The 24,363-nt window shown below is 61.0% G+C and overlaps 2 protein-coding genes across 2 annotated transcripts in view; one reads left to right on the top strand and one right to left on the bottom strand.

Moving 5' to 3' along the window:
* Positions 1-323: 323 nt before the first annotated feature.
* On the bottom strand, positions 324-18,300 carry FER1L5 (fer-1 like family member 5). The gene is made up of 50 exons (XM_065856553.1): positions 18,153-18,300; positions 17,359-17,514; positions 17,177-17,232; positions 17,010-17,101; positions 16,830-16,938; positions 16,389-16,517; positions 16,250-16,312; positions 16,122-16,172; positions 16,019-16,049; positions 15,825-15,940; positions 15,636-15,747; positions 15,462-15,541; positions 15,311-15,379; positions 15,158-15,201; positions 14,971-15,047; positions 14,800-14,888; positions 14,605-14,718; positions 14,345-14,525; positions 14,134-14,272; positions 13,079-13,265; positions 11,543-11,698; positions 10,757-10,870; positions 10,516-10,679; positions 10,327-10,441; positions 10,143-10,245; positions 9,897-10,069; positions 9,149-9,322; positions 8,381-8,495; positions 8,209-8,286; positions 7,947-8,128; positions 7,719-7,877; positions 7,532-7,630; positions 6,712-6,861; positions 6,456-6,636; positions 5,685-5,710; positions 5,376-5,480; positions 4,771-4,896; positions 4,537-4,692; positions 4,366-4,457; positions 3,633-3,809; positions 2,725-2,873; positions 2,513-2,652; positions 1,873-1,961; positions 1,696-1,791; positions 1,465-1,606; positions 1,285-1,384; positions 944-1,146; positions 744-853; positions 524-671; positions 324-437 (listed from the first exon to the last, which is right to left on the bottom strand). Exons 1-50 carry the CDS (start codon positions 18,298-18,300, stop codon positions 324-326), a joined length of 5,979 nt encoding a protein of 1,992 aa, XP_065712625.1.
* KANSL3 (KAT8 regulatory NSL complex subunit 3) overlaps positions 18,268-24,363 on the top strand; it is a 25,455-nt gene continuing 19,359 nt past the window's right edge. Inside the window, exons 1-9 of the mRNA XM_065856710.2 lie at positions 18,268-18,540; positions 20,145-20,315; positions 21,023-21,113; positions 21,405-21,590; positions 21,727-21,858; positions 22,159-22,275; positions 22,805-22,906; positions 23,041-23,112; positions 23,656-23,730. Of these exons, the coding sequence (XP_065712782.1) occupies positions 18,299-18,540; positions 20,145-20,315; positions 21,023-21,113; positions 21,405-21,590; positions 21,727-21,858; positions 22,159-22,275; positions 22,805-22,906; positions 23,041-23,112; positions 23,656-23,730 (1,188 nt within the window). The 5' untranslated portion in view covers positions 18,268-18,298. The remainder of the gene's footprint in view (positions 18,541-20,144; positions 20,316-21,022; positions 21,114-21,404; positions 21,591-21,726; positions 21,859-22,158; positions 22,276-22,804; positions 22,907-23,040; positions 23,113-23,655; positions 23,731-24,363) is intronic.

The raw sequence follows: 24,363 nt of genomic DNA, 5'->3' as shown, positions 1-24,363 counted from the left end.
CCTCATCTGTGCGTATTTTAAACCCCTCCAGGGCTGGTGACTCCAGCACTGCCCTGGGCAGCCTGTTCCAATGCCCCACAGCCCTTTGGGGAAGAAACTGTTCCCCACATCCAACCTCAACCTCCCCTGGTGCAACTTGAGGCCGTTTCCTCTGCTCCTGGCGCTTGTTCCTGGGGAGCAGAACCCAACACCCTGGACGCAACATTTTGACACCGCAGCAAGTCAGGGGTCACGTCCCAGCTCTGTGGGGCTCCCCAAAACCCCCTAAGTCCTTTGTCAGCCCCCTCCATGAGCCCAGATTGCTGTGGGCGATGCTTTGACCGTTACAGATGTGACTTTATTAGAGGTGATGCCGAGGGGCGAGCGGCTGCGTGACGTGATCCCCCGCCGAAACGCCAGCTCTCCAGCGGGTTCACCAGTTTCATGGCCAAATACCCCTGTGAGGAGGTGCAGAGGGAGGCTCAGGGGGGACACAGAGGTGCTGATGAGGGATTTGGGGGTGCCCATGCCCCCCAGCACTCACCGGCGTGGAGTAGATGAAGGTGAGGAGCAGCGCGAGGAGCAGCAGCAGCGCCAGCGCCAGGCTGATGCGCCCGCGGTGCTGCCGCCAGAGCCCGTAGCGAAGGGTGCGCAGCGGCGCCTGCAGCCACAGGAACGACCACTCCGGCCGCCTGCGGGTGACAGCCAGCTCAGACACCCCGTGTCACCCCTCCTGTCACCCCCCAAGCGCCGCGGGGACTCACACGGGCGGCTGGAGCTTGGGGTACATGTTGGGTTCATCGCGGCCTCTCCCCGCCGGTCGCTCTTCCGCCTCCTTCGCCGTCAGCAGCTCCAGGCTCAGCTCCAGCTTGCCCTTTTTTGGGGTGATGGATGGGAATGGGGTGCAGGATCTGTCCCACCTACCTCGTCACCGCTCTCCCCAACTGTGCCAGTGCCACTTTACTGAGAGGCGCCGCTTGTTGCCGTCCTGCACGGTGCACGGCCACCACCCCCTGGCCCGTTTGTGCCGGAAAAGGGAGAAATGAGATGGGACCCGTGTCCCCCGCCAGGGCCAGGGGCTTTGGGAGGTCCCTTGCGGGTTTGGGGTGCAGCTCTGGGGTTGCTGGGCTGGCTGTGGCAGCCGGGAGAGCTCCAGCTCCAGGATGCCTGCAGGGATAAGCAGAGGCAGGGTGTCACCCGTGGGTGCTCTGTGTCACCTGTGGGTGCTCCCTGTCCCTTGTGGGTGTCACCCTGGGTGTCCCCCACCCTGCTGCAGCGATACAGGGTGGGGAGATGGTGTCTCACCCAAAAAATCATCAGCTGAAAACTTGTCGTTGTCCCACACTTGGAGGATGAGCTTAGGGGGCACCTTTCGCACCGTGGGGTCCAGGCTCCAGAAATGCTCCTGGGGGGATAATGGGTGTGTCACCTCTGTCCCATGTGTCCCCCCCCACCCTGACACCCACACCCCGGGGTGTCCCTCGCCTTGCGGGGCAGGATGCAGAGCTCCTCGGCCGCCAGGCACTGGAAGGAGAAGACAAAACGCCAGTTGAAGGCCCCTTCCCCCAGCAGCGAGCGGTAGTGGATGTCTGTCCTTTGCCGCTGCTCCTCCAGCCCATCCAGCCACCTGCGGGAGGGGACGCTGCTGTCACCCTGTCCCCAGCGCTGCTGTCACCGCCCCCCTGAGAGGGACACACAGCGGTGGCCTCAACTCACCCCATGACGTAGATGTCGCTCATCTGCTGCCCGATCAGGTTGACGTCCCCCATGTCGACGTCCTGCGTGTTCCAGACCACGCAGCGCAGCTCGTACCTCACAGGGACACGAGGATGTGTCATCTTGGCCACCCCGGGATGTCCCTGTCCCACCCGCAGGGCCCGGCTGGGCACTCACCTCTGGGGTTTGGGGGGGGTGATGTTGACAGGGGGGCCGGGGCTCCCCAGGGTGGTGGGGAAGACGTCGACCCACATCTGCACCTTGCCCTGCGTGGAGGGGTGGGTCTGTCACCCTTTGTCCCCACACCAGTGTCACCCCTGTCCCTGGGTGTCTCCATCACCCCTGGGGTCCCCATCTCTTCCTCTACCCCCAGCATCGCTCCCTGCCCTGGGGTCCCCGTCACCCTTGGGTCCCCATCACCCATCCCCAGGGTCAATGTCACCTCAAGGTCCCTGTTGTTCCCCTGGCCTCCCCATGTACCCCAGAGTCACTGTCATCCCAAGGTCCCCATGTCCCCTGGCATCCTCTTATACCCCAAGGTCCCCATTGCCTTGGGGTCCCCATCACCCACTCCCAGGGCCAATGTCACCCCAAGGTCCCTGTTGTCCCCTGGCATCGCCTTATACCCCAAGGTCCCTATTGTCCCCAGCATCCCCTTATATCTCAAGGTCCCTACCACCCCAAGGTCCCTGTCACCCCAAGATTCCCATTGTCCCCTGGCATCCCTCTATACCCCAAGGTCCTCATCACCCTGGGGTCCCTCCCTGACCGTGTCCCCATCACCCCAAGGTCACCATCGCTCTGTCCCTGTCCCCACCTGCTCCATCCCAGGCTGGGTGCTGTTGTAGAGGGTGCGGGTCTCCAGGTGCTCGGGGACAAGGTGACAACGGTGGAGAACGTGCAGGGCCAGGCGCTCACGGGGGGGCCCTGGGTGCTGGTGCACGGGGGGGTCGCCCTCTGCAAGGCTGAGCCATCACACCAGGGGACACGACCGGGTCCCCCCATGTCCCCACCCGCACCCCCACCCACCGAACTGGCTGAGCAGGACAGTTTGGTCCCCGAAGGTGACGGCGGTGCCCTCAGCGCTGAACTCGGGTGCCGGGAGCCCCCGGGTGTGGGCGAAATGCTCCAGGATGCGGCTGGGGGGGAGCTGGTCCCTCCAGCACCCAGGGCCGGTGCTGTGGGGACGGCGCGTGGGCTGGGGACACTCCTGGGTGTCCCCTCCCTGGCTGTCACCCCCCTGTGCCCCTTGCGTGTGCCAAACCCATAACCAGGTCTTCATCCCTGTGCCAACCTCATTCTCGTCTTCTTGTGCTCCCTGTAGTCCCCAGGTCTCTGTTCCCACCCTCATGTGCCCCCCATCCCCATCTCTCTGTGCCCATGTCCCTGTCCCCATCCCTGTCCCCACTCTGTCTGCATCTCCCTGTCCTCATCCCTGTGCCTCTCCTGTCCCCATGTCCCTGTCTTCATGTCCCTGTCCCCATCCCCATCCCCACCCACAGGTACCCCTGTCCCCACCTCTCTGTGCCCATGTCCATGTCCCCATCTCTCTGCCCACCCTGTCCCCATCTCCCTGTCCTCATCCCTGTGCCCCTCCTGTCCCTATGTCCCTGTTCCCATGTCCCTGTCCCCATCACCCGGTGCCACCCCGATTCCTCTGTGCCCTCTCCCTTCTCATCGCCCTGTCCCCATCCCCTTGTCCCCATCCTGTCCCTTTCCCTTCTGCTCATCCCCGTCCCCACCCTGTCCCCATCCACCCCCTTGCCATCTGCTATGTCCCCATCCCATCTTCATCACCCTGTCCCCATCCTTGTCCCCATCCTGTCCCCATTACCCTGTCCCCACCACCCCGTGCCCACCTCCACGCCCACTCCTGTGCTCAGACCCGTGCACCCTGATGTCCCCAAGCCCCCACGGTGTCCCCCCACCCCGGTGACACCCACGTGCGGTAGCGGGCCGCCAGCCCGCAGTTGGCGCGGTAGTGGGACAGCAGGCGGTTCTCCAGGTCAATGGTGGTGGTGCCGATCTCCTGGTCTGGTGGCACCACGTCGTAGTCCAGCAGTGTCACCCGCAGGTCCTTCTCCAGCGGGATGGTCCCTGTCACCTCAAACAGCCTGGCAGCGGGTGCCATCAGCCCCGGGGACATGCTGGTGGCACCCGCTGGCACAGGGAGTGGGACACATGGGCATGGGGACTTGGTGGCATGAGGACATTGTGGCACGAGGACATGGTGGCATGGGAACCCGCCAGTGTGGGGAATGGGGATGTGGTGGCACAGGGACCTGCAGATGTTGGGAATGGGGCATCTGGTGACATGGGGAGTGGGGACATGGTGGCACAAGGAACCTCCAGCACAGGGTATGGGGATATGGTGACGTGGGCACATTTTGGCATGGGGACATGGTGGCAGAGGAACTGGGGACCTGGAGGCTCAGGAACCTTCTGGTGTGGGGAATAGGGAGCTGATAGTGTGGGCACTTGGTGACATGGGGACCTGCTGGTGTGTCACTTGGTGGCATGAGGACCTGGTGGCACAGGGTTCCAGAGGCACAGGGACATGGTGGCACGGGGACAGGCTGGCACGGAGACATGATGACATGGGGAATGGGCCCCTCCGCCCCGTGCCACCCAGGGGTGACAGTGCCACCAGGCCACCCGCCCTGGCCGTACCTGCCAAAAACGGGCTCCAGTGTGTTGGGCACATACTGGTCCCGCTGGCCCAGCTGCTTCTTCCCCAGCGAGACACGCACATAGGGGTCACACTGCCAGCGGGGGGGACACTCAGCGTGACACGAGGCGGGGGGACGGGTCACCCTGCCCAGCACCCATGGGTGGCCTTACCAGCCTGTTCCTGTCCTTGGGGGGCAGGTCGAAGGCCCGGACCACGTAGACCCTCACCAGGCACTTTTGGGGTTGGCTGGGGGGCAGCTGCTGGAAATGTCGGGGCGGGGGGGACACGGCGGGGTCCTCGGGCAGGGGGTAGATGCGGAAAAGCCCCTGCGAGAGCCGCCCGGCCATGCACCCCTGGCTGTCCCCACCCTGGTGCTGGGGTGTCCCCTCGGGGGTGTCACCCACCTTGAACTCGCCCACGGGGTCGTCCCCCACCGTGGGGTGACCCCCCGGCGCATAGAGGGGGAAGGTCTGGCAGAAATCCTGCAGCCCCTCGAATTCGGGCAGCGCCTCCAGCTCACAGCTGTAGATCTGGGGAGAGGGTTCTGCCCTTGGTCCCTTGGCCCTTTGTCCCTGTCCCTGTCCCCAACCTCATCTTGGTGCTTCTCCCCATCATGTCCCTCTGCCCTTCTTCAGCCTTGTCCCCATCTCATCTTCATCTCTGTCCCCATCTCACCTTCATCCCTATCCCTGTTTCATCCTCATCCCTGTCCCCATCCCACCTTCATCCCTGTCCTTGTCCCCATCCCCTTCTTCATCCCTGTCCCCAGCCTGTTCCTCTCCCAATCTCCATTCCTGACCTTGTCCCCAGCCCATTTTCATCCCTGTCCCCATTCCTGACCCCTCTCAATCCCCATACCTGATCTGACCCCTATCCCACCTTCATCCCTCTCCCCTCCTGTGTCCTTGTCCCCAACCATCCCTGTCCCAATTTTGTTTCATTCTTGTCCGTATCTCCATCCCTGTCCCACCCCTGAGCTCATCCCCATCCCTGTCCCCTGTCCCCAGACCTTCAGTCTGTCCCTGCCTGTCCGCCTCTTCGCCTTGTCCCCCATGGCCGCATAGAATTTGCTCCACCAGTCGTCCTCATCTTCCTCCTCCTCCTCCTCTGCAGCCTGATGGGGAGCAGGGTGAGGTGGGGACAGGTGGCCCTTGGTGGCCCTGGTGACCCCGTTGCTGTGCCCACCTTGTCCCCAGCTCCCTCGGCAGCGATTCTGGGCAGCATCTGCAGGGACAAAGGGGACGGCTTGGGGAAACTGAGGCACTGGGCTGGGGACCCCAATGGTGCCGAGGCGGGTGCGGGGTGCCAAGGGACTCACCTGGCGTATCCTACCCCAGAGAGCGGCTGCGGGGGGAGAAGGGCACATAAATCATCCCCGAGGGGGCAGGGATGGGCAGGGGGGGGCAGGGATGTGCATGGGGTGCCAGGGATGGGCAGAGATGGGGCAGAAGGTACCAGGGATGGGACAGGAGGTACCAAGGATGGGCAGCAGGTACCAGGGATGGGCAGAGGGTACCAGGATGGGGCAGGAGGTACCAGAGATGGGATAGGGATGGGACAAGGGGTGCCAGGGATGGGGCAGAAGGTACCAGAGATGGGTCAGGGATGAGGCAGAAGGTACCAGAGATGGGTCAGGGATGGGTCAGGGGGTGCCAGGGATGGGACAGGGGGTACCAGGGATGGACAAGGGGTGCCAGGGATGGGCAGAGATGGGGCAGGAGGCAACAGAGATGGGCAGGAGGTACCAGGGATGGGGCAGGGATGGACAGGGGTACCATGGATGGACAGGAGGTACCAGGGATGGGGCAGGAGGTACCAGGGATGGGACAGGGGGTGCCAGGGATGGGGCAGAAGGTACCAGAGATGGGTCAGAGATGGGACAAGGATGGGCAGCAGGTACCAGGGATGGGCAACAGGTACCAGGGATGGGGCAGGAGGTACCAGAGATGGGACAGGGATGGGACAAGGATGGGCAGCAGGTACCAGGGATGGGGCAGGAGGTACCAGAGATGGGACAGGGATGGGACAGGGGGTGCCAGGGATGCGACGGGGATGGGCAGCAGGTACCAGGGCTGGGCAGAGCCATTACCAGAGCCAGATGAGGGGGTTGCAGGGCCAGGGGGAGGCTTTCCCTGGCCGGGGGGTGGCCAGTAATACCGGCCCAGCCCCCGCACGCAGGCCTGTCCCACCACGGGCCGGTACCCGAACTCCCGCGTGTCCAGCACCCGCAGCCAGATGGGGGGCACGTATTCCTCCTCCGCCGGTAAATTCTGGGGCGGGGAGCCAAGTCATCACCCCGGGGTGCCAGCACCCATGGGTGGGGTGCTCCCCATCCCCATCCTCACCAGCGGCAGCAGGAAGGCGTTGATGGGGAAGTTGGGGTTGGTGGGCAGGGTGAGGATGGGGGGGGTCCGCAGGGTCTGCCCCCTGCACTGCAGCTCCAGGCTGGGCGCCCGCACGCCGCCCTGCAGCCCCCGCAGCCCCCACGCCAGCACCTGGGGGACACCGGTGGCTGTCACCCCCCATGTGTGCTGGGGTCACCGCGGGTGGGCAGTGCGCCCAGGGGATGCTGGGGGTGGCTGTCACTGTCCCCACCCCTGTCCCTGTCCCCATCTCCAGCTCCATCCTGTCCACATCTTGGGTTTGTCCCTTTGAGTCTGTCCCCATTGTCATCCCTGTCCTTGTCCCTGGCCTGTCTCCATCCCTGACCTCATCCCCTGGCTTCATCCTTGTCCCCATCCCTGTACTGTCCCCATCTCTTCCCCAGGACCTTCATCACTGTCCCTGTCCCCAGCCTGTTCCTCTCCATTCTCCATCTGGGACCTCATCCTCATCCCACCTTCATCCTTGTCCCCATCCCTGTCCCCATCCCTGTCCCCATCCCTTCCCCAGGACCGTCATCACTGTTCTTGTCCCTGTCCCCAGCCTGTTCCCCTCCATTCTCCATCTCGGACCTCGTCCCCATCCCACCTTCATCCCTGTCCCATCCCTTTCCCCATCCCAACCTTGTCCCTCTTGTTTTTATCCTTGTCCCACTCCATGTCCTTGTCCCCAGCCACTTCTGTCCTCATCCCTCTCCCTGTCCTTGTCCCCATCCCATCCCCTTCTTCATCCCTGTCCCTGTCCCCAGCCTGTTCCCCACCCCTGTCCCCACCACGATCTCACCTCCAGTGCCACCAGCCGCAGGAGTGGCCGGATGCCCTGGGGGACACTGAAAACCCCCTCCCTCCACGGCGGGGGGGTCACCTGTGCCAGGGCCCCATCCTGCCAAGGATGATGATGATGATGATGATGATGATGATGAAGATGGACTATCATCCCCTGTGCCCCTTGTCCCCCTTGAGCCCCTCACCTGAGTGTCGTGCAGCAGCTCAAAGGCTGCCAGCAGCTCCCCAGCTGGCCCCCCCGGGCCCCCCAGCGGGTACCGCTGCAGCCGGGGGGGCTTCCGCTGCCCCACATCCAACCAAACTTGTGGGGTGCACACGCTCCTCCCCAGGAAAGCACCAGCACCCTGCAACACATCGCTTGGGCATGGGTGCTGCCCCTACCCATGGGTCCCCCCCCGCCATGGGTGCCGTACCCCTCCGTCCTGGTCGAAAACCTCCACCACCACCATGGGGGGCTCGTCCTGGACCCCCTGGGGGTCCCCATACAGCAGCACCCGCTGGAAAAGCAGCGTCTGGTCCCAGAGCGGGTCCAGGGTGCCGGGCAGCACCCGGGTGCTCTGGCTGACGTGCACGAAGGAGACGTGGGCGACGGGGTCTGGGGGACAGGGACACCCTCAGCACCCCAGGCTGCCCACCGGGGTGGGGGACCAGGGGTCCTTTTGGGGGGTGTCCCACCTGCGGTGGCTTTGGTGGCACGGGGTGCCAGCTCCAGCGCCTGGAAGATGTAGCAGCGCAGCTGGAAGAAGTTGGGTCCTGCACGAGGGACAGGGAGTGACAAGAGGTGATGGGGTGGCTGGGACCGCGCTGGGTCCCCACTGTGTCACCCTGCCATGTCCCCGGGGCTCACGCTGGAAGTTGCAGAGGATGAGGGGCATGGGCTGCTTGGGGCTGGTCCGGGATGAGCTCCGCGCTGGACGCTCGGCCGCAGGCGTCTCATCGTCCTCGGCCACGTCCTCTTTGCTCTGTGGGATATGGGGAGGTGTCCCCTTGTCCCTGCTGTCCCCTGGCCCTGCGTCTTGCTGTCGTGCCATGTCCTACTGCCCCAGCATCGTTACGTCTCCACGTTGCTACATCCATCTCCTTGTCCCTCTGTCCCTTCATCTCCCATCCATCCATCCATCCATCCATCCATCCATCCATCCACCCATCCATCCATCCATCCATTTCTCCATCCCTCCTTCCCTGCATCTCTCTGTCCCTTCATCTATCTCTCCATCCCCCCACAGTATCATTTTGGTTGGAAAAGGCACTCAAGATCATAAAGTCCACCCATAACCCACCCCTGGCACTGCCCCATGTCCTGAGAACCTCATGTCCGTCTGTCCAGCCCTCCAGGGATGGTGACTCCAGCACTGCCCTGGGCAGCCTGTTCCAATGCCCCACAGCCCTTTGGGGAAGAAATTGTTCCCCACATCCAACCTCAACCTCCTCTGGCACAACTTGAGGCCGTTTCCTCTGCTCCTGACGCTTGTTCCTGGGGAGCAGAATCTCTGTCCCTCTGTCCCTCCATCCCTTTGTCCCTCCACCCCTCTGTCCTCTATCCCTCTCCACACCCCACTCTCCATCCCCAGCCCCAGTTCCTCCAGTTGCCCCAGTTCCCCCTGTTCTCTCGTACCGGGGTCCCCTCCAGCAGGAACAGGGCCGCCCTGGCCCCGGGCTGGTTCGGCACCATGCCGCGGTGCCAGCAGCGCCGCCGGCACACGTCACCCAGCCGCGGCTGCAGGTGGAAGCGGGAGCCCCAGAGGGATCCGTATTCCCAGGCTTCGGTCCCCGCCGCCTCAGGGCTGTGCTGCAGGGACACAGGGGACAGCGCGGGGTGGCACAGGGGGATGGACAGGGCTGCTCGCACCAGGGCACTCCACCAGTGTCCCTCCCACCCCATCCCTGACACCCCATCTGCGTCAGCCCCATCTTGTCACTCCCATGCCTGCCACCCCCATCCTTTGTCACCCCTATCCCTGATGTTCCCATCCCTGCTGTCCCCATCCTGTCACTCCCATCCCTGCCACTCCATCCTTGTCACACCTGTCCCTGCAAACGGATCCCTCCCACCCCATCCTGTTACCACTGTCACCTCCATCCCTGATGTTCCCATCCCTGCCATCCCCATTCTATTGCTCCCATCCCTGCCACCCCATCCTTGTCATCCCTGTCACCCCCATCCCTGATGTCCCCATCTCTGCCACCCCCATCCCTGTCACCCCAGTCATGCCACCCCCATCCCTGCCACTCCATCCTTGTCACCACTGTCCCTGCCATCCCAACCCTGATGTCTCCATCCCTGCCACCTCATCCCTGCCACACCATCCCTGCAGCCCCCACCCCTGATGTCCCCCTCCTCGCTGCCCTGTCCCTGTCCCCACCGTCCCGACCAGCCGTAGGAAGGTCTCCACGTCCTGCTCGGGTCCCTGCATGCCGGGGTCCCTGCGGCGGGTGCGCAGCCAGCGCCGGCGCCGCAGCGTGTGGTACGTCTTCTCGGTGGCGTGCCACGCCGGGGGGACACCACTGGCACCCACGCTCGTCCCGTACTCCCACCCTGCGACACCCGCGTGTTCTTGTCACCATCACTGCCATCGCTCGCCCACCCCAGGGTGGGGACACCCACTCACCCGCCTCATCCACAGCCCCTGTCACATCCACGTGCCAGTCGTGGGCGATGTGCCAACCTTGGGGACACGCCACCTCTTCCTTGGGTGGCACCGCTGCGCCACTCTGCAAAAGTGAGTGAGCGCTGAGCCCCAGCGTGCTCGTGTCACCTCACCGCTGGTGTCCCCCGTGCCACTGCCTGCTCACGACGTCGGTGCTGGTCACGGCAGCAGGTCCCCACTCGCCACCGCGCTGGCGGCTCTCATTCTCATACACCTCCTCCAGCACCTCGCCCACGTTGGTCTCCGCGTCCAGCAGCAGCCTTGGGGACAAAAATACCGGTGTCACCCTCCCTGACGTCCCCTGGGGTGTCACCACCCGTGCAGGGGGACTCACCGCCGCTGCGGCTCCACGGTCCAGGGCCCGTCCCAGCGCCAGCCACGGGGGGGACGGATGCGGTGGCGGGGGAGCCCCGCTTTGCCGGCGCTGTCTGAGAAGCAGGGGCACCCCAGCAGGCCCCGGGGACCCCATTTGCCCAGCAGCTTGGTCTGGTTTTCATACTAGGACGGGACACGGGGGTTGAGGGGGGTTTGGGGACACCGTGGGGTGGTGTCACCCCCCCCAGCCAAGGGCGCACCGTCTCAGCGTAGACGTGCAGGGTCCCCTCGAGGTGCCGGGTCAGGTCACCGCTGTTGGCCACGCGTCCCAGCCAGAGCCGGAGTCGGAGCTGGGCACGGATGTCACTGGAGCCCTGCATGGTGGGGACACAGCGGGGACAGAGAGGGGACATGGGGGAGATATGGAGAAAGTCTACGGGGAACACAGGGGGACACAGAGGGGATGTGGAGATGTGGAGAGGACACAAGGGGGACATGGAGCAGATATGGAGAAGGTCTAGGAGGGACATGAAAGGGGACACAGAAGGCAGATGGAGGGGACACAAAGGGGACATGGAGGGGACGTGGGGGTAATGTAGAGGGGACACAAAGGGGACATGGAGCAGATGTGGAGAAGGTCTCGAAGGGACACAGAGGGGTCGTGGAGGAGATGTGGAGGGGACATGGGGACACACAAAAGTGACATGGAGGGAATATGTGGGGACATGGACGGGACATGGGGGACATATGGAGAAGGTCTAGGGGGGACATGGAGGGGACACAGAGGGGATGTGGAGATGTGGAGAGGACACAAAGGGGACATGTAGAGGACACAGAGATCTGGAGGGGACATAGAGGAGACATAAGGGGACACAAAGAGGACATAGAGGGGACACAGAGATATAGAGTGGACATGGAGGGGATATGGGGGGAAACAAAGGGGCCATGGATGGGATATGGAGGAGATATCGAGGGGACATGAAGGGGGTGTGGGAGGGACATGGAGGGGACACCAAGGAGACAGGGAGGGGACACGGGGTGCCCACCACCAGGAAGAGGGTCTGGATGCGGCCGCAGAACCTCCCGCAGGCGCTGGGGCCGCTCGGTGAGAACATGATGTCAGGTGCGGGGACACGGGCACAGGCCACGCGTCTGTCCCCCTGCAGCAGCCACAGCAGCACGTCGGGGACACCAGCCTGTGGCTGTGGGGACAGAGAGAGAGAGACCAGCAGGCTGAGACTGGCCACAACTCATCCCAGCGGTGTCCCCCATGTCACCTCATTCCGGCCACAACTCATCACAGAGATGTCCCCCATGTCACCCCATCCCAGACACAACTTGTCACACTATGTTCCCTGTATCACCCCTTCCCAGTGGGCTGAGACCAGCCATAACTTGTCACGGCGATGTCCCCCATATAACCCCATCCCGGCCACAACTCATCACAGCGATGTCCCCCATGTCAACCCATCCCGGCCACAACTCATCACACAATGTCCCCCATGTCACCCCATCCTGGCTGGGCTGAGACCAGCCACAACTCGTCCCAGTGATGTCCCCCATGTCACCCCATCATGGCCATAACTTGTCACACAATGTCCCCCGTATCACCCCTTCCTGGCAGGCTGAGACCAACCACAACTCATCACAGCGGTGTCCCCCATGTCACCCCATCCTGGCTGGGCTGAGACTGGCCACAACTTGTCACACAATGTCCCCCATATCACCTCTTTGCAGCAGGCTGAGACCGGCCACAACTCATCACAGTGATGTCCCCCATGCCACCCCATCTTGACCACAACTCATCACAGCGATGTCCCCTGTGTATCCCCATCCTGGTTGGGCTGAGACCGGCCACAACTCATCACAGCGGTGTCCCCCATGTCACCCCATCCTGGCTGGGCTGAGACTGGCCACAACTTGTTCACACAATGTCCCCCATATCACCTCTTCCCAGCGGGCTGAGACTGGCCACAACTCATCACAGTGATGTCCCCCATGCCACCCCATCTTGACCACAACTCATCAGAGCGATGTCCCCTGTGTATCCCCATCCCGGTTGGGCTGAGACCAGCCACAACTCATCACAGCGGTGTCCCACGTGTCACCCCATCCTGGCTGGGCTGAGACTGGCCACAACTTGTCACAAAATGTCCCCCATATCACCTCTTCCCAGCGGGCTGAGACTGGCCACAACTCATCACAGCGATGTCCCCTGTGTATCCCCATACTGGTTGGGCTGAGACCGGCCACAACTCATCACAGTGATGTCCCCCATGTCACCCCATCCTGACCACAACTCATCACAGTGATGTCCCCCATGTCACCCCATCCTGACCACAACTCGTCACAGTGATGTCCCCTGTGTATCCCCATCCCGGTTGGGCTGAGGCTGGCCACAACTCATCACAGTGATGTCCCCCATGTCACCTCATCCTGACCACAACTCATCACAGTGATGTCCCCTGTGTATCCCCATCCCGGTTGGGCTGAGACCGGCCACAACTCATCACAGTGATGTCCCCCATGTCACCCCATCCTGACCACAACTCATCACAGTGATGTCCCCTGTGTATCCCCACCTCCACGGCCAGCGCCGTCACCCTCCTCAGCCAGCCCTGGGCCGTGTCCAGCAGGGTGTCCCAGCCGGCCCGCGGGGGCTCGGCCGCGGTGGCCACCAGATGCCGCAGCAGGTGCAGCCGCGCCGTGCGCAGGTGGGCGTCCAGCACCGTGGGGGTCGGCTGCTCCTCCAGCCGCGCCAGTGCCTGCCTGCAAACAGCCCCAGCAAAACGCCACATTTTCCCCCAAAATATCCTGTTTACCCCCCAAAATTCCCCATTTCCTCTCCAAAATGCCCCTTTTCCGAAAAAAAATGCCCCTTTTCCGAAAAAAAATGCCCCATTTCTCTCCCAAAATGCCACATTCTCTCCCCAAAATGCCACATTTATCTCCCCCAAAATGTCCTGTTTCACCTCCAAAATGCCTCGTTTCTCACCCAAAATGCCACATTTTCCCCCCAAAAAAATGCTCGGTTTTCCTCCCAAAATGTCACACTATCTCCCCAAAATGCCCCATTTCTCCCCCCAAAATGTCCCGTTTCCCCCCAGAAACGCCCCTTTTCCCCCCACAAATTCCCCATTCCCCCCAAAAGTCCCATTTCCCCCAAAAAATTCCCAACTTCTCCCTCCCAAATTCCCCATTCCCCCAAAAAAACCCATTTCCCCTAATTATCCCATTTCCCCCCAGCCCCCCATTTCCCCCCAAATTCCCCATTTCCCCCCAATTGTCCCATTTCCCCCTAAATTCCCTATTTCCCCCCAATTATCCCATATCCCTCCGAATTCCCCATTTGTTCCCCTCAATTGTCCCATTCCCACCCCCTAAATTCCCCATTTGTTCCCCCCAAATTCCCCATTTCACCTCAACTGTCCCATTTTCCCCCCAAATTCCCCATTGCCCCTGAATTCCCCCATTGCCACCTGCAGTCCTGCACCAGCTGGCGCAGCAGCCTCCTGCCGATGTCCCCTCGGGTGTCCCCACGCGCGTCCCTCAGCTCCGCCACATTGTCCTCCTACAAAATAAAGTCCCCAAACTGTCCCAACCCAACCAGGGGGTGTCACCTCCACCCTGCTGTCACCCATGGGTGCTCACCAGCCGCCGGCACACGCTCCGCAGGAGGTTCAGGGTGTCCCATCGGTCACCGGCATCCTCCCAGGATGAGGTGACAGCTGCCACCGGCTTGTCACCGTACCACGGCAGGTAGTGGTAGCGGTTCCCTGGACCCAGAGCATCCCGTGGGACACCGCACGGTGTCACCCACTGTGTCCCCGTCCCAGCATCCCACTCACCATCAAAGAGGGGACAACAGTGTGGGGTGACGGAGGCCGTGGGCTTGCAGGTGGCATCGCTGGTGTCCCCATAGTGGCCCAGGCTGAGCTCGAAGCGCAGGAGCTCGGGGCCGGGTGGCACCATGGTGGCCGAATAAAACACACCGCAGAGCCCGAAGCGGCGACATTGGGGCAAGTGACGCTGTGACAAAACAAATACCCCCGAATTGTACTTAAAAATAAGAATTAAAGATGGCAGGGGTGGCACCGCGCTGTGTCACCTGCACCCGGCTGACGTCCTCAGGGGCGATGGCGCCGCGCTGGCGCCCATCCGGTGTCCCCATGTGGGTGCTGAGCTCCAGCAGCACCCGGCCACGATAAGCCACCCCGATGTCCTGTCATATAAGGGCGGGGGGGGTGATTTGGGGTGTCCCCCCTTCAAAAAATGGGTGCTGTCCCCTCTGTCACCCGCTCACGGTGCTGGATGTCCTGGCAGGATCCGAGCGGGGACCGTAGAAGGGGAGGAAACTGGGTCCGAAGCAGGGTAAGAACCCGGGGGTCCCCTCTGTGGGTGAAAAAGGGGGTTCAGTGGGTGCTGGGGGTCTGGGTGCTGGGGACACCCCCACCCAAGGGTGGCCCCTGCTCACCCTCCAGCTCAGCACCAGCAGAGGAGATTTGGGAGAGGTGGAGGGTGGCGGTGCCCAGTACTTTGCTGCTGCGGGACCTATGGGGGGTATGGAAAGGAGGGGGGATCTCCCTCAAAAATAGGGGGGTCCCGAAAAATAGAGGTGTCCCCAAAAACCTCCCAAAACCTTTTGAGGGGTCCCCATGTACCCGCTGAGGATGGCCAGCTGGATCTCATCACAGATGGGGGGCAGCTGCGGAGAGGCGAACAAGAAGGGGGTGTGTTGAAATGGGGGTGCCCCCCCATTTTGGGGGTGCCCCCACCTTGGTGAAGGGGTGTGGGATTTTTGGGGGGCACCTCACCCTCAGGGGGAAGAAGAAAACTTCGTTCCACACTGGGTTGGCATCGGGGGGCATCACCCGGGTGCAGAGCTGCGATGGGCAGAGCCATGAGGTCTCCCCCTTGACACCCCAAAATGTGACCCCACCATCCCAAAATCCACCCGGCACCCACCGTCCTGCCGGCAAATTGCACCCGCACCGCCGCCGCTACGAAGCCCCTCTTGCCGCCGACCGGTAACCGAGGTGGGTCCGCTGCAGTGGGGATGGCAAGAGGTGGGTGTGGGGGTTCCCCTAAATCTACCCCCCCCCCCAAAATAATAAAAAGGGAGGTTTTGGGACGTCCCACCCTGCGGCAGGTCCTCGGCGCGGTAGACACGCAGCTGCAGCGTGGCGACACACGGCGATGGCCGCAGCAGGTTGGCTTCCACGTCCTCGTCCCCCGCTGGTGCCTTCTCCTCCTTGGGGGGGTTGTATCAAAATGGGGGACCCCCCACATAATTTTTGGGGTGCTGGGGAGGTGTGGAGGGGGTCTCACCGGTGCCGTCTCACCGGCGCGGAGCACGGCCAGGCTGACACGCAGGTACCCGCGGGAGCCGGATTCGGGGTGCTGGGGGTGCTGCAGGCTCAGCCACTTCCAGCTTAAGCTGCGTCCTGGTGTCAGGGGACACCCCGGTGTCACCCGATGTCACCACGGTGTCACCGCTGTGTCACCCCGAGCCTCTCGCCTACCCGGTGCGTGGTAGATGGTGCCGATGTCCAGCTGCGGGGGGCAAAGGGAGTGAGGGTGGCCGAGCCGTGCGGTGACACCGCATCCCCGAGTCACCGTCCCCACCTGGAAGATGCCGATGATGGCTTTGGCGCGGGTGGCCCGGGAGTCCAGTACCTGTGACAAGTATGGGACATGGTGTCAGTAGCCACCCCACTGTCCCCGTCCCCATCGGTGTCACCGAATCCCCCCACCTGGAAGACAATGAGCTCGGCTGCCAGCCGGGCGGGCGTCCGGCGGAAATTTTGCCAAAACACCTAGAAATGGGCAAAATGAGGTGAGGGTGGGGTGAGGGGATGCCAGTGGGTCCCCATGTCACCTCCCCGGTGTCACCTCGTTGTAGTAGGGGTTGTTCCCTGTCTGGATCCTGGTCCTGAAGCGCTTCTGGCCGATGAGGACTGTCACCACCGGCTTGATGTCATTGCCTTGGAGCTGGTGGCCCTCAATGACCCTCACCCGCACCTGTGGGACAGGTGGTGACACGGTGGCCACCACGGATGGGACGTCACCCCTGGGTGACACCGCACCCATGGGTGCCATACCTGGAAATCCTCTTTCCCCCTCGCCGGGGGTTTGTTGGGGTGTTGGGATGTCCCTGGTGACGCTGCCCGTGGTGGCACCTGTCCTTGCACGGGGACCGTGACGTCCCCAGGTGTACCGTGGGGGACGTAGGAGCAGCGGAGGGTGAGGGTGCACTGTGAAGGGACAGGTGACACCCCAGGCTGTGCCCAGTGGCACCCAAGGGTGCTGTTGGGGCTGTAGGGGGGTGCTCACCCCCGTGGGCTGTCCCTGAGGGTCCAGCAGTGGCACATGGCTGAGGGACAGTGGCAGCCCGGGGTTGGCCACCAACTGCTCCAGTGACACTGTGGCGGCACCCAGGGCTCTGCGGGGACAAGGGGACATGGTGAGGGTGGTGACACTGGGGATGGACCCCCCCACCACAGTGCTACTCACCCCTGGGGCACCGGCTGTCCCCAGCGCCGCAGGCGCAGGGTCAGGGTGTCCGTGGGGCGCAGGGGACACGTGCCCAGTGGCCATGCCAGTGTCTGGTGGTGACAAGGGGTCAGTGCGGCGACACAGGTGTCCCCGTGCCACTGTGGGCCACCCCGAGGTCACGTCACCTCATTCCAGGCGGGGCTGCGCTCCTCCGGCAACACCCGGGTGCTCCTGGGGACACCTGATGGGGACGGGACGGAGGGTGGTGGCACGGCAGGGTGGGGACATCGCGGTGCAGGGGGACGGCTGGCACTGTTCCCAGGCACGCGGACGGTGACTGCGGTGTCCCTCCCACCCCCAGCGGTACCTCGGAAGCGGGCGGACACGTGCACGCCAGGCCCGGCGCCGGTGGCCTCGGGGATGCGGGCACTGGCCACCAGGAGCCGCAGCATGGCCACAACCCTGTGCCACCGTGTCACCCAGGCGCTGTCACCCTGGCACCGGGATGGGTTCCAGAATGGCACTGTGGGGGACGGGGCAGGAACACTGCTGTTGGCTTGGCTTGTGTCACTGCGTCACTGGGTACCCGTGTCCCTGTGTCCCCACATTTCTGTGTGCGCATACCTATTTGTCTCAATGTCTGTGTGTCCCCCGACCATGTGTCCCCATGTCCCTATGTCACCATGTCCCCATGTCTGCATGTCCCCATGCCTCCGCATCACCTGTCCCCAAGCCCATGTGTCCAGCACAGGGCAACCAAGATGCTGAAGGGAGTGGAGCATCTCCCGTGTGAGGAAAGGCTGAGGGAGCTGGGGCTCTGGAGCTGGAGAAGAGGAGACTGAGGGGTGACCTCATTCATGTTTACAGAGATCTAAAGGGGCAGTGTCAGGAGGATGGAGCCAGGCTCTTCTCGGTGACAACCAGTGATAGGACAAGGGGCAATGGGTGCAAACTGGAACACAGGAGGTTCCACTTAAATTTGAGAAGAAACTTGTTCCTGGTGAGGGTGTCAGAGCCTGGCCCAGGCTGCTCAGGGAGGTTGTGGAGTCTCCTTCTCTGCTCCATGGGGGGATTGCACTGGATGAGCTTTCCAGGTCCCTTCAACCCCTGACATTCCGGGATTCTGTGATCCTGGGATCTCCCGTGTCCCCGCCCACACACTCCGCTCCAGACTCCGCCCTCCGCGCTTTGGCCCCGCCTCTCTCCGCCCCTCAGAATCCACTCCCCGCGCTTTCCCGCCCCCGAGCCCGCCGCGCATGCGCTTAGGGGGCGTGTCCGGCGCAGGCGCGGCGGGCGGCGCTAGGGCCATGTCGCAGCGCGGGGGGGGGGATCGCGACCATCGCGACCGCGATCGGGAGCTGCAGTGGTCGGCGCGCAGGATGGGCACGTCCCTGCTCCTGCAGCTGTCGGCCCACGAGCGGGAGCTGGACCTGGTGTGCCTGGACCACAGCTACGCCAAGCCCTGGAGCGCTCACCCCGACGCCAGCGCCGCCCGGCCCGCCCGCCTCCTGTTCCTGACCCCGCGACGGCAGCAGCCCGGGCCCGCCCTGTGAGCGGGGAGGGGGCCTATGGGGATGGGGGTCCTGTGGGGATGGTGGTCCTGTGGGGCTGGGACCGTCCTGTGAGGCCTGAGGAACAGGGAGGGGGTCTATGAGTCTGTGGGGGGATTTACATGGGGCTGGGAAGGGGCCTATGGAACAGGGGAGGTTCTGTGGGCCTGTCGGGGCGGGGGGGTGTGGGGACTGGGGGGTCCTATGGGCCTGGGGAGCAGGGAGAGGGCCTGTGGGGTTTATTTACATGGGGCTGGGAAGGGGCTTGTGGGGCCTGCGGAGCAGTGGGGAATCCTATGGGGGGTTGTGGGGATGGGGGGGTCCTATGGGCCTGGGGAGCAGGGAGGGGGCCTGTGGGTCGGTGGGGAGATTTACATGGGGCTGGGAAGGGACCTGTGGAGCAGGGGGGATCCTATGGGCGTGACGGGGGGGTCCTATGGGCCTGGGGAGGAGTGGGGATCTTGTGGATCTGTGGGGGGTGTTTACATGGGGCTGGAAAGGGACCCGTGGAGCGGGGGGGGTCCTTTGGGGAGTTGTGGGGATGAGGGGGGGTCCTATGGGCCTGGGGAGCAGGGAGGGGGCCTATGGGTCTGTTGTAGGGGGGTGTTCTGGGGGTTAGGGGTACTATGGGCCTGTGGGGGGATTTACATGGTGTTGGGAAGGGACCTGTGGAGCAGGGGGGATCCTATGGACCTGTTGGGGTGGGGGTAGGGATGGGGAGGGTTGTGGGGCCTGTGGAGCAGGGGGGTCCTATGGAGGTCGTGGGGATGGAGGGGTCCTATGGGCCTGGAGAGCAGAGAGGGGGCCTATGGGTCTGTGGGGGGATTTACATGGGGCTGGGAAGGGGCTTATGGGGGTTGTGGAACAAAGGGATGTATTGTGGGGTCTGTTGGGGGCTTTATGTGGGGCTGGGAAGGGGCCTGTGAAACGGGGGCTCCATCCTCTCTGTGGGGCTTTTGTGGGGCTGGGGGTCTTGAGGGGTCTGTAGAGCGGCGGGGGGTGTCTTGTGGGACTGTAGGGCCTGTTAGGGTGTTTATGTGGGGCTGGGAAGGGGCCTGTGGGGGTCATGTGGGGCAGGGATGGTTTTGAGGGGCCTGTGGAGCAGTGGGGGTTCTTGTGGGGCCTGTTGGGGGATTTACATGGGGCTGGGAGGGTCCTGAGTAGCCTGTGGAGCAACAGGGGGGTCTTGATGGGCTGGTGGGGCAGGGGGGAGGATCCTATGGGGCTGAGGGGCCTGTGGGGAGTTATGTGGAGCTGTGGAATGTCCTGAGGGGCCTGTGGAATGGATTTGGGGGGGATTCTGTGGGGCAGGAGGGGGTCCTGTGGGTCTGGGGGGATTATGTAGGGTTGGGACGGGTCCTGAGGGGCCTGTGGAACAGGACAGGGGGTCCTATGGGGGGGTTATGTGGCTCCTGGGAGAGGTTCTGAGGGGTCTGTGGGGCTGATGTGGGGGCTGCGCTCAGGTTCACAGCTCAGGGCCTTGTTCTTGGGCCGAGAGTGGGAATAACAAAACCCACGGTCGTGACGCTCAGCCGACTTTTAATTTTAACGCCCAGCAGAGCCTGCGCTGAGCGATTCCCTAACCCGCCATTCCCCCTGACAGCGAAGCCGATGTCCCTATCGACGTGGAGACGGTGACGCCCACGCCCGTTCCGCTGTACGACAACCAGAAGGCGCGCAGCGTGATGAACGAGTGCGAGCGGCACGTGATGTTCGCCCGCACGGACGCCGACGCTCCCCCGCCGCCCGACGACTGGGAGGAACACGTCAACAGGTAGTGCAGGGAGGCCAGAGATGAGAAATTCAGGCACTAAAAAACTATCATTGCACGGTGTGGGTTTATTTTTACCGTGGCTCAACACACAGTGATGTTCCTGAACTGAATAATGTTCAGAACAAATGGATTTTAGTGTCCAAATTCCTCCTTGGGTGTGATGGTAGAGGTTGGACGGGCTGTTGAATCTTTCCTGTGCTCTTTGTGTGCGGCTTTTGTGTTCAGAGGTTGGGGCAGCGAGTTGGTAAATTACATGCACATCCTCAATTCAGCCAATATCCAACGTCAAAAATTAGAAATGAGGACCTGCGTAAATTAAAATCCCTCCTTGGAACTGTAGTTAAGCCAGTTCATAATCTCGAGGTTATAAGGAATGGAATTTGTTTTTCTGGACAGTTCAAGAAATGTACCGATAACCTGTGCTAAACCAGTGATTATTTTGGTCTTGTTTATTTCTTCTGCTGTTCCTCTTGCCTTTCTGATGCTTGGAAATTCACCGACACACCCTGGTGACACTTCAAACCTGGTGTTTTTTATTGAATCATCCTTTAACTTAATTCCTCAATAGCCAAACTTGCTTGTCTGTAGCCATAAGTCGATTTTTGAGGCTGCGGTCACTGTGGCTGTCCTGGGAACGGGCAGCGACTCGCAGGACCTGGATGTGTCTGTGACAGCGACTGACGTTTCCTCTCGGCTTTTCCCACCAGGACGGGTTGGACGATGGCGCAGAACAAGCTGTTTAATAAGATTCACAAGGCGCTGCAGTCTGACCGCCTGGCTCGTTTGGCTAATGAAGGGGTAAGCTCTTTCACTCCCTGTTTCGCTTCCCAGCAGAGTCACTGCCTGTGTGGTTTTTATCAGCCCTTCCTAGCAAAGCCTGGTTCAGTCAAGATGAAAGTCTTGGCTTCTAGGTTTGTGTAGCCTTAAGAAAAAGGAAACTCTTTGCTGCTTGGATGCAAGATTTTGTCTTCCCTGCGAGGAGTTTGGTCTTTGGGCTGCCCAAACTGATACTTCTGTGTGGCTTGGGACGCCCGTGACACACTTGATTACTCCCATAACCATATTTCTTTTAAATTTCCTGCTTTTTAGGCTTGCAACGAGCCCGTCCTGAGGAGGATAGCGGTGGACAAATGTGCTCGGAGGGTCCGCCAAGCTCTGGCGAGCGTCAACTGGGACACCAAACTGATCCAGTGGCTTCACACGACGTTGGTGGAAACCCTCAGTTTGCCGGTGCTGGCTGCTTACCTGGATGCTCTGCAAACGCTGAAAGGAAAGGTGATAAAAGCAGCTAATTAATTTGCTATCGCTTAAAATGTTCTCTCATTATAAAGCTCGTTAAAGGGAGCTGATGGAGTTTTTCTCTGGAGTGGCTGTGTGTGTTTTCTCAGCCCGTTCTGGCCTCTGTTTCCAGATCCCCACGCTGATCGACAGGATGCTGCTCTCCTCTACGGCCAAGACGGGGGCGGCGGGCGCCGAGGCTCTGTCGCTGCTGCTGAAGAGGCCGTGGGACCCAGCAGTGGGGGTCCTGTCCCATAATAAACCAGTAAGTACCTCTTGTAGGGAGCCAGGAGCTGAACTCGCATCAGTTTTATTCTTCCCATCCTGCTGTTGTCTTCTTTCCATCTCTGTCTTGCTTCCTGGACTCTTTTCCTGTTGTTTTAGACGTGCTCAGTGTGAGGGGGGTCCCTTCTGTTGAACACATTTTCCCCCTGAATTATCCTGGGGTAGCTTTGGCTGGGGAAAATGTGATCAATAATGGGTAGGATTCCTCCTGCTTTGAGCAGCGAGGTTTTGGGCGGGGAAGTTGCTGTCCTTCCACGTGTCTTTTTATTGAATTTTGTAGAGCAAATTGCCCGGTTCCCCCCTCATCCTGATCGCTTCCTCTGGACCCTCCAACTCCATGTTCCCCACGTCTCGACGGCACCGATTCTGGCAGTCGCAGCTTTCCTGCTTGGGAAAGGTTCGTATAGTTGGATTTGAAAGGAGGGAAGATCTGCTGAGCTTGTTTTTATAAGCTGTTGGTGTATAAAAACACTTGATTCTGCAGAAAGCAGGGGCTGGCATCTGCCACCCACAGTGTTTAGCATTTAAGATGCTGCACAGGAGACGAAGTTGCCCAAATCTGATGCGTTTGGTGTCTCTTGTTGACAAAACCATCAATTTTCAGCAGTTTAGGTTGTATCATTGCTGTTGTTAAGGATTAAGTCTTCTCATAGGAAGGTGTTGGGGGAGAGAGGTCACCTTATCCTCTGCCTGGATATGTAACTGCTCGTACAGTCCTAATGTGTTAGATACGCTGCGTGAGGTTGTTTCTGTGGGGAATTCTCTATTTCGTCTTGGTTTTAGTAGCTAGGAGTAAATCCTGGGGGAAAGAAGTGCTGGGAAGCACAAGTTCATGCAAAAACTGCGTTCCAGTCCGTACTCATCGTTGTCAGGACCTGTTGTCCCCAGTGACGGGTTATTTATCAATCTTTCATTTCAAACGGCAGGTGATTCCCATCGCCACCCACCTGCTGAACAACGGCAGCGGGGTGGGGGTGTTGCAGTGTCTGGAACACATGATTGGGGCGGTGAGGAGCAAAGTGGCCGAGGTAAGAAAGACCCACAAGTGTATTGGGGAGCCTGTGCTGCTCCCTTCAAACCACTCGCTTGTGCCACCCCAGTGCATCGTCCCTTTGTCTGTCCCTCTTCTCCATCTGTGTGTTTTTGGGTTTTTCTCCTGTAGATTCACAGCCACTTCTCCCACAAGCCGATCATCCTGATTGGGTGGAACACGGGTGCCTTAGTGGCCTGTCACGTAAGTCAATTTTGAGTGTATATATCATGTCTTGCTTTTGTGATCGAAGCGTTCTGCCCACTTTCTCTTGATTGTTTCAGCGCTTGGTGTAGAATCAGAGAATCGTTTTGGTTGGAAAAGCCCTTTAAAATTGAGTCCACCCATTCCCCCACCCCTGGCACTGCCCAGTGTCCTGAGAACCTCATATCGATGTCTGTCCAACCCTCCAGGGATGGTGACTCCAGCACTGCCCTGGGCAGCCTGTTCCAATGCCCCACAGCCCTTTGGGGAAGAAATTATCCCAAATTTCCAACCTCAGCCTCCGTTGGCGCAACTTGAGGCCGTTTCTCTTCCTATTCTGGTTCCCTCAGCCGCTCCCATCACACTTGTGCTCCAGCCCCTTCCCCAGCTCTGTTCCCTTCTCTGACCTCTCTCCAGTACCTCAAGGGCTTTCTTGTCCTGAGGGGCTGAATAATTGAAGTCACATCCCATATTTCTGTGCCTGGCAGAGCAGCTTTCGCACCCTCGATGCACTTGGATGCTGATTGTTGCTTTCCCACCCAGGTTTCGGTGCTGGAGTACGTCACCGCAGTTGTGTGCCTTGGATTCCCCCTGCTCACCGTCGATGGCCCCCGAGGGGTAGGGACCAAAGGGACATGGAGCCATTTAAAGAACTGTGCTTCTTAAAAAACCTCTCTAGATTTTTAAATTGAATTTGGCTTGGAAATCCAGTGATAACGGGAAGATTTTTTGGAGGTTTTTATTTGGAGGAGGTGTGCCTGGCAGACAGGGCAGTTGGATTCTTGATGCCACATCCTGCATTTACTCCTCTCTGCTCTGACACATTTTTGCACCTCGTTCCTGGTGTCACCTATTCACCGTATCACTTGGCACCAGAGGTGACAACTTGGATTAATGTAGGTGAAGCCCAAATTGCTCCTTTATGAGTGTGACTGCGTTGGGAATGATTACAGTTGTGCTAATTAAGTGGCTAATTCCGAGTGTGGTAGAAATTGGTGTAAAAGGCATTTGCTGGAGCTCGGTGCAGTGCTCGAGCAGAGTTTTCTGCAGGATCTAAATTCCATGCAGGGCTCATCCCAGGAAGCTTCGCTGTTGGTGTTTCTTCAGCCATAGTCTGGGCTTGTGCTACGAAAGCTTGGAAGGAGGAAAAAGCCATGAAATAGGGTTTTTGAGGAGGAGAGTGGCTGTCTCAGCTCTTAATGAGTAACAGCACAATGCACTCGAGCAGCTTTTTCAGTCTTTCTCATGAGA

The sequence above is a fragment of the Patagioenas fasciata genome, chromosome 26, assembly GCF_037038585.1.
Source record: "Patagioenas fasciata isolate bPatFas1 chromosome 26, bPatFas1.hap1, whole genome shotgun sequence".
Lineage (NCBI taxonomy): Eukaryota > Metazoa > Chordata > Aves > Columbiformes > Columbidae > Patagioenas > Patagioenas fasciata.
This window is presented reverse-complemented; position numbering and strand designations above follow the sequence as displayed.

Bases quoted from the DNA above. Each gene is read 5' to 3' on its own strand.
- FER1L5 (XM_065856553.1), bottom strand. From the start codon at position 18,300: ATGGCCCTAGCGCCGCCCGCCGCGCCTGCGCCGGACACGCCCCCTAAG. The intron at 16,939-17,009 runs GTGAGTAGCACT...TTGTCCCCGCAG, and splicing joins GGACAGCCGGTGCCCCAGGG to AGCCCTGGGTGCCGCCACAG. The intron at 14,889-14,970 runs GTGAGCAGGGGC...TTTCACCCACAG, and splicing joins TGCTGGTGCTGAGCTGGAGG to AGGGGACCCCCGGGTTCTTA.